The 9,139-nt window shown below is 41.3% G+C and overlaps 1 protein-coding gene across 1 annotated transcript in view; it reads left to right on the top strand.

Annotated features, from left to right (window-relative positions):
• Positions 1-630: 630 nt before the first annotated feature.
• Positions 631-9,139, top strand: part of SH3RF1 (SH3 domain containing ring finger 1) — a 51,484-nt gene continuing 42,975 nt past the window's right edge. The window contains exons 1-2 of the mRNA XM_060778726.2: positions 631-1,140; positions 8,656-9,136. Of these exons, the coding sequence (XP_060634709.2) occupies positions 8,756-9,136 (381 nt within the window). The 5' untranslated portion in view covers positions 631-1,140; positions 8,656-8,755. The remainder of the gene's footprint in view (positions 1,141-8,655; positions 9,137-9,139) is intronic.

The following is a 9,139-nucleotide window of genomic DNA, read 5'->3' as shown; positions in this document are numbered from 1 at the left end:
TCTCAGGGTCTATGCCAGAGTTTTTAAGCTTGGCTTTGAGCCCATCTTTAAATCACTTTTCCTGTCCACCAACACTGTGAGACTGTGAGAGCCGTTCAGCAGTGGAACTCTCTGCCCCGGAGTGTGGTGAAGGCTCCTTCTTTGAATGCTTTTAAACAGAGGCTGGATGGCCATCTGTCGGGGGTGCTTTGAATGCAATTTCCCTGCTTCTTGGCAGAGGGTTGTACTGGATGGCCCATGAGGTCTCTCCCAACTTTAGGATTCTTAATTTCTGCCATGATATTCTGGGATATTCTGTGTGGAAGGGCCCTGAGAGTGTTTGATGCCTTCTTGTTTGGCAGAATGGGGTTGGAGTGGAAGGCTTTTGAGGGAGGAAGGAAAAGGGCAGGCCCCAACATTTCTATGTCAGGGTGAAGCTGATTCAAAACATGAGATGGTCCTCCATTTTTTGTTTTTTCCCAAAACATGACAGTCCTGTGAGGAAAGCAAGGTCGGGCGGGAAAAGGGAAGCGGAGGCCGCCTGAGGGAAAAGAGTGGGCGTCAAATGGGGCTCTGGCAAGAGAAAGGAGGCAAAGCAGGAGTGGATGGGCGGGGATTGGAGATGCTCTGAGGGGGGGAAAGGAAGGAAGGAAAGGAGGCCGGCCTAGAGAAGAAGAGGGAGGGCATTTTGTGTGTGTGTGTGGCTTTCTTTTTTCCCTCTCTCTCTCTCTCTTTAGGAAGGAGGCGGGCTGCTGGCTCTCCTCACACAGAGACACAGGAGAGAGGCCAGGCGAGGGAGGCGGCGAGGAGTTTCCAGGAAGAGAGAGAGAGAAAAAGAGAGAGAGAAGGAGGGCCCTTTCCCCTCCCTCATTCTCCTCCTCTTTCCCCCTCCTTCCTTCCTTCCTTCCCTCCCTGCATCAAGGAATGGAGAGAGAAGAAGCGCTTTGAGGGAGACAAAGAGGCGCCAAAAGCGAAGAAGGAAGGAAGAAAGGAAGGCAGAGAGAGGAAGGAGACTCTCCTTCCTTCCTGAGAGAAGAAAAAGCCTCCATTCCCCGCTTCTTTCCCCTCTGGAACAAGCCAGCCTTCGGGTTCAATCGCCATCGAGACCGCCCTCTTCCACCTTCCTTCCCTCCCTCTTCTTCCCTTCCTTTTCTGACTGAGGTAAGCCTGCAGCTGCTTCAATGCGTCCACACCCGGTGGAATTAAACCACTTCGATGCCACTTCAGCTAACCCTGGCTCAATGCTGTGGAGTTGTTCTTTCCCCCCAGCTTTTCCTGCCTTCTCTGTTCAACAAGGCTTGAGAATATGCATGGTTTCCTAAGGTCCTCCGCAAACTACAAATCCATGGCTTAATTATATGGAGTTGTAGTTTTAATAAGTCTTTTGCCTCCTCTGTCAAAGTGGGTTGGTCCTCAGAAAACTACAAATCCATGGCTTAATTTATGGAGTTGTAGTTTTCAGGTCTTTCGGATTCCCTGTCAAACAGGGTTGGTCCTCAGAAAACTACAAATCCATGGCTTAATTTATAGAGTTGTAGTTTTAACAGGTCTTTCACCTTCTCTGTCAAACAGGGTTGGTCCTCAGAAAACTAAAAATTCACAGCTTAATAATGTGGAGTTGTAGTTTTCAGGTCTTTCGGCTTCTCTGTCAAACAGGGTTGGTCCTCAGCAAACTACAAACCCATGTCTTAATTATATGGAGTTGTAGCTTTAACGGGTCTTTTGGCTTCTCTCCCAAACAGAGTTGGTCCTTAGCATGCTGCAAATCCATGGCTTAATAATATGGAGTTGTAGTTTTAACAAATCTTTCACCTTCTCTTCCAAACAGGGTTGGTACCTTAGCATACCACAGATCCACGGCTTAATTATATGGAGTTGTAGCTTTAACAGGTCTTTTGGCATCTCTGCCAAACAGGGTTGGCCCCCAGCAAACTACAAATCCATTGCTTAAATTATAGGGAGTTGTTTTATCAGGTTGTTCGCCTTCTCTGTCAAACAGGATTCGTCCTCAGCAAACTACAAATTCACAGCTTAATAATATGGAGTTGTAGTTTTCAGGTCTTTCAGCTTCTCTGTCAAACAGGGTTGGTCGTCAACAAATTACAAATTCACAGCTTAATAATATGGAGTTGTAGTTTTCAGGTCTTTCGGCTTCTCTGTCTTTTGCCTTCTCTGTCTCTGGTTGGTCCCCAGCAAACTACAAATCCATGGCTTAATTATATGGAGTTGTAGTTTTCAGGTCTTTCGGATTTCCTGCCAAACAGGATTGGTCCTCAGCAAACTGCAAATCCATGGCTTAATTATATAGCTTTAATAGGTCTTTCACCTTTTCTGTCAAACAGGGTTGGTCCTCAGCAAAATACAAATCCATGGCTTAATTATATGGAGTTGTAGCTTTAACAGGTCTTTTGGCTTCTCTCTCAAACAGGGTTGGTCCTTAGCATGCTGCAAATCCATGTCTTAATTATATGGAGTTGTACTTTTAACAAATCTTTCACCTTCTCTTCTAAATGGGGTTGGTGCCTTAGCATACTGCAGATCCACGGCTTAATTATATGGAATTGTAGTTTTAACAGGTCTTTTTTTGCCTTCTCTGTCAAACAAGGTTGGTCCTCAACAAACTACAAATCCATGACTTAATAATATTAGTTTTACCTGGTCTTTCGCCTTCTCTGTCAAATAAGGTTGGTCCTCAGCAAACTACAAATCCATGACTTAATATTAGCTTTGCCAGGTTTTTGCCTTCTCTGTCGAACCGGGTTGGTCTTCAGCAAACTACAAATCCACAGCATAATAATATTAGTTTTACTACATCTTTTGTCTTCTCTGTCAAACAGGGTTGGTCCTCAACAAACTACAAATTTATGTCTTAATTATATGGAGTTGTAGTTTTAACAGGTCTTTCAGCTTCTCTGTCAAAGAGGGCACCAGCCTACAGCAAACTACGAATCCATGGCAGTAAACGCAGGCATGGGCAAACTTTGGCCCTCCAGGTGTTTTGGACTTCCACTCCCACAATTCCTAACATGCCTGAGTTAACATGCCAAACTGCATTTACATTCATGGAGTGTGTTTCTCAATATATATATAGTGAAAAATGAGTTGTAAGGTGGCAGCACATCACTGGCAAGGCTTTAAATGTTATCTACAGTTCAGAGCTATCCAGATGCATGAAATCACTTCGGTACAGAGCTTGGGAAATTGGATTTTATAGCAAAAGGATGCATATCTTCAACACTTTTTTTCCGATTCGTGTAAAACTTCCTGAGGATAACTGGAGTTGTCTTCTCTGGAGGCTTTTAAGCAGAGGCCAAAGGCCATCTGTTGGGGGTGCTTTGATTCTGTTTACCTGCGTGGCAGAATGGGGTTGAACTGTCCTGTCCTTGGGGTCACTTTCAGGTCTAGGATGCTATGACATTGATTCAGATCAATTTGGTTCCTTTTGGAAGCAATCGCCACGTTTACATCTAAATTTGGAAAGCAGGGTATTCTTTTCAAAGCCAGCTCCATCATCTTCTTTTTCCCCTTCAAAACAAAAATTTATTAAAGCCTTTATTGTCTATCTTGGAGTCAAGTTGAAAGCTTTGAAGTGAACTTTTGCAGATGTCTCGTTTTTATAATTAAATCTATCAGGCATCTTCTTGTGCTCTTTTATCAGTGAAGCGTAATGCTGTCATCAGGTTGCATCCAGCCAACATAAAAATACAGTAGGCTCTCCGTTAACTGGAACTCTCAAGAAACTGGTAACCCTCCCAAGAAATCTTTTAAATTCACAAAGGTGTTTTTATAATACAGTAAAGCTGTGTCTGTCGTTGTTGGTCTTAAGTTGCTTTTAATTGCAGTATTTCAGTATTAATATAAGGAGCCCCCAGTGGCGCAGTGGGTTAAACCCCTGTGCCAGCAGGACTGAAGACCGACAAGTCGCAGGTTCGAATCCGGGGAGAGGCAGATGAGCTCCCTCTATCAGCTCCAGCTCCTCATGCGGGGACATGAGAGAAGCCTCCCACAAGGATGACAAAACATCAAATCATCCGGGCGCCCCCTGGGCAACATCCTTGCAGACGGCCAATTCTCTCACACCAGAAGCGACTTGCAGTTTCTCAGGTCGCTCCTGACACGACAAAAAAAAGTATTAATATCAATACAGAGTTTATGGAATAGTATAGAGATACAGCAGGAGCCTTCTGTGGCACAGTAGGTTAAAACTGCTGAGCTGCTGAAGTTGCTGACCAAAAGGTTGGCGGTTCGAATCCGGGGAGCAGGGTAAACTCCCGCTGTTAGCCCCAGCTTCTGCCAACCTAGCAGTTCGAAAACATGCAAATGTGAATAAATCAATAGGTACCGCTCTGGCAGGAAGGTAACAGCGCTCCATGTAGTCATGCTGGCCACATGACCTTGGAGGAGTTTATGGACAATGCCAACTCTTTGGCTTAGAAATGGAGATGAGCAGCAACCCCAGAGTCAGACACAAGTTTACTTAATGTCAGGGTAAAACTTTTACCTTTATCTATGTTGATACAGTATTAGTAATGCCTGTTTTAGTAGTATCTCTTGATCAACCAGAAACTACATTTATTCAGCATCTACCAATCCCCATGGGTACTTTTTTTACTGCCCACTTGCTCAAATCCATTTTGGCATGCTTGTTCCAAAATCTTCAGCTATGAAAATACTTATGTAATGTGTGTCTCTGTCATGGATAGTGAATATCCAGTTGCTTTGCTTATGCTTTTCATTTTCCATCAGAGTGCTGTGGAAACCAAATTATTTGAATGCTAAGTTTGATGTTCTTCTTAGATAAGTTCTTTGCTTGGCCGTAACTATTGGATTCATGGTCATAGTTTTTGAATAAACTTACAAGAGCATCCTTGGACACTATTTGAGGTAGTTCGCAATTTCATTCTTTCTTAGAACAATTTAGAAGTTTGACAAGGTGGATTTTGAAGAAAATATCATAACTTTATGCCTGAAACATATTCATGATTGTGATCCAAAGAGCTGCAGATGCACCCAAAATTTTGGGTGCACCCAGTAGGACTTCTGATTTCGAATACCAGATGTTCTTTCCCATATTCCATTGTCTTTCCTTTCATTATTCACATGGGATACTACTGTGAGGGGTCTCTATTTATCAAAACAAAAGGCCTAAAGACTTTTCTGGGCCAATGAACTGCTTACAGTTTTCCGGAGCTTACTCACTATGTTTTGCTTTTCGGAAGCTCAATAAAAAATCTTGGATTTTAACAGATAATGTTTAATTGCAAACTAGTAAGGTGATTTTTTTTTTGGGTGGGGGGGGGGAAGGAATGTCTGTTATATTTGTCCCAAATTAAGCTGTTTACTTCCAAGATTTATGTTTCCTGTTTTAATGAGATGACTTTAATTACCGAGTTCAGCATGCACAGGATTTTAATAACCCAGGTCTCACTTTGTTTTGAATAGAAAATGTCTTAAATTTTGAAGCAGTTTTTAAAGTGTACAACTTTATTGCAGAAGTGACTGAACCATTCTTTGTAATGTACTTTTAAGATATTTACTACGCTTAAGTGACTGAGGGGGAAAAGGAAGGGGCCTGAGGCTATTAGGAATTGTGGGAGTTGAAGTCCAAAACACCTAGAGGGCCCAAGTTTGCCCATGCCTGCACTAGAGAATAAATCCACTTAAAATCTGGTTTCTGCCTCCTGCAGAATTCTGGGGTTTGTAGTTTAGTGAGGCTGTTAAAAGCTCCCTCAACTACAAACCCCAGAATTCTGCAGGAAGCAGCAACTGGATTTAAAGTGTATTCATTCTCTAGTGTGATGAGGCCCTTAGTGATAGTTGCTTTTTCACAACTGAAAGGCAATAATGTAAAGACAATTCCTCCTAATGATGAATCCACTTTTAAGCATTATAGTAATATTATTTCTTTTCATCATCAAGTTTCTGTGCTGTTCCATTATTCCAAAAACCAAACCATCTTTGCTGACATTGGTTGATATGACAAACTTTATATTTTTGACACTTTATAACCAATAAAATGTTAAAGCAAAGAGGCCATTGCTATCTCTGCAACAATGTCAAAACTTCCCTCCTTCAGAAGTCATTTCTCTATTGAAACTGCCAGAAGTCTCAATGGAGGGTAATGAGACCTCCTTGTCACTTACCATAACCAATTTTAGCCTGTATCTTAATAGGTCAATCCCATGTAAACTACAACTTATTTCCTTTCTCAGATTGAAGAATCAATACTTTGTCACCAGCTTCATAATGATGCTCTCACATTCTGGTCACAGCAGTTATTTTGTTTCATTTGAGCTTTTCGAAAATTCTCTCCAGCCACACACATAGCCTTTCTTAATGATGTTTGAAGTTTGAAGACATAGATTACAATTGCTTCTGGCAGGTGATCTGCATCTTCTTCTCAACCTCACTTGACTAAATCCAAAGGTCCTCTTTTCTTCTTTCCATATAATAGGTCAAAGCGACTAAAACCTAAATTGTCTTGGGAGACTTCTTGATAAGTGAACATGAAGTGTTGGAGTTTTATATCCCAATCATTCCGATTCTTTCACATAAGCTTCTAGCATTTTACTCTATTAAATTTCTCAACTATCCCATTAGTTTTAGGGATAGAAAGGTATAAGGGTGAGATACCTGACACCACATACCTCCCATAGTCTCTTCATAGAGTAAGGATGTTCTGAAATCAGAAAAATCCACTAAGAAAATCCTAATCTACACAAGAGTTTCATCATAGCATCGACCACAACATCTGTTTCAAGGTTTGGTCGATCAAAGTAACAGATCATCAAAGTTAAAATAGATTTGTTCCCCATTCTAATTGCTTTAGATCTCAAACATGATATCAATTTCTATTCTTTTAAAACACTTTTAGTTATATAGGCATAGGATGCAATCCAGCTTTTGTTTTCTCCTGACCTGACCCAATATGTTGGCCAGGTATCATACATCAACACAAGTTGGTCACTAGTTGATGTATTTGCTGTTGGCTAGCAAATGTTTTGGATCAATCGTTGGGTGGTTCTTTCATTCCTAGATGACCAACAAAACGGCTTGCATGCACCATCTCAAACAATCTTTGTACTTTACAGGTAGTACCAACTGTTGATACTTTCCCCACAGCATTTTGTACTTATACTTTAGGGATTCCCTATGTAGTTCGCCTTGGACTTTCATATATCTAACTGGATTCTATATTGACAACTGTGGAGAGTTTTATTTGCTAGCTCAATCAAAAATTTCAAACTTTTATCCAGTCTCTGCTTTTTTAGGAAATCACTGGATCCCTCCCTATATGAACTAAGCTTTAAAAAGTCCCATCTTGTAAAACTTTCATCTCATTTTTTTCACATTGCCAACTGGGTTATCTGAGTCCATACTCAGATCATGTGGGAATTTTTGCCTTGATATTCTGGGATATAGGGCTATGTGGAAGGGCCCTTAGTCTGCTTCTCTGGCAGTGTATTAGCTGGATCACTGGAGACTTCTGACTCTGGCTGGATCTACACTGCCCTAAATCCCAGGTTCTGATCGCAGATTATCTTCTTATCACAAATTATCTTGCAATGTAGACTCGTATGTATAATCCAGTTCACAGCAGATAAACTGAGATCAGATCCTGGGATATAGGCCAATGTAGATCCAGCTTCCATTACAACCAGCCCAATTTTCAGATTTAAGTTCTTTCTGTCCTGTTTAACCCTCAGTATGCCTCTTTCTTATGAAATAGTCTGCCTTGGGAGCCTAGGGACAATTATATTTCATTATCTAAGGTCTGCCAAAGTCTATAACTCTTCTTTTCATAAAATATAGCCTTTGACATAGTGCCTAGAGGTTTCTTATCCATGTCTCGCTTTATAGGTGCCTGATGAGCCATGATTTCTGCAGCTTTTCCTACAATTTTTGGCTATTTATCCTGTTTTGGCTACCTACATTCATGAAGCAAAATGTTATAAAATTGCTCCATTCCCACAAAATTAAATAATCCTGTTTGTCTCTGTCTTAGTTGTGGGTTCTCCACTTTTACAGGGTACTGTGCCCCTAATCACAATAAATATGGAGGACTAACTAGATAAATTAATGGAGGATGGGGGTCATCAGTGGCTAAGGGTCAGGATACCTCTATCAGTGGTTCTCAACCTGTGGGTCCCAAGGAGTTTTGGTCTACAACCCCCAGAAATCCCAGCCAGTTTACCAACTGTTAGGATTTCTGGGAGTTGAAGGCCAAAACATCTGGAGACCCACAGGTTGAGAACCACTGCTCTATATCATCCCGGTATTAGAGGTAGTATATCCCTCTGTATATTAGTGATGACAGAGTTTGAGATGGTAAGTAAAGTTGTGTCATGCCCTCCCTGGGGGAAGGGTTGGGGTTAGATGATGATAACGAAGAAACAGACTCCCCAGTCATTTTCATAACTGCCACAGAGGCAAACCTCCAGTAACTCAAATGTTGCTTAGTAGCTACTTAGTACCATATTTGCCCATTTTTCTCTACAACAATGACAGTAAGTTACACAATAAACATAGATACTGCAAAGGAATTCTTGGGCAAATAATTTTTGTTAATGTTATTAATTTGAGAGGATTCATATGAAAAAGTCATTTTTTTACAGCTGAAACATAGTTTTTCCATTTTCTGAAATTATTAACTATTTTTTCTTTCACAAATTTTAGAGAGAAGAGTAAAAAGACATGGGTATTACATGAGTCCCTTATCTTGTTCCGAATGGATATGATTTTTGTAAAAGCTTATTCGTTGGTGAACTAGATAAAGATGGATGAATCAGCATTATTGGATCTGCTGGAATGTCCTGTCTGCTTAGAACGCCTTGATGCTTCTGCAAAAGTCTTGCCTTGTCAACATACATTTTGCAAACGATGTCTTTTGGGCATTGTGAGCTCCCGAAATGAGCTTCGCTGTCCAGAATGCAGGACGTTAGTAGACTGCAGTGTTGATGAACTTCCCAGTAATATTTTGCTGGTTCGATTGCTGGATGGCATCAAGCAAAGGCCTTGGAAACCTGGCGGTTTGGTGAGTTCCACAAATTCATTAAGGGCCCAGACTAGCACTGTTGCTAACTGCATTCCAAAAGACTTGCAAAGTTCTCAAAGTGTCCAGCAGCAGAGAGTACAAGCACGGAGTCCTCCTGTTAGGGTA

The sequence above is a fragment of the Anolis sagrei genome, chromosome 5, assembly GCF_037176765.1.
Source record: "Anolis sagrei isolate rAnoSag1 chromosome 5, rAnoSag1.mat, whole genome shotgun sequence".
Lineage (NCBI taxonomy): Eukaryota > Metazoa > Chordata > Lepidosauria > Squamata > Dactyloidae > Anolis > Anolis sagrei.
This window is presented reverse-complemented; position numbering and strand designations above follow the sequence as displayed.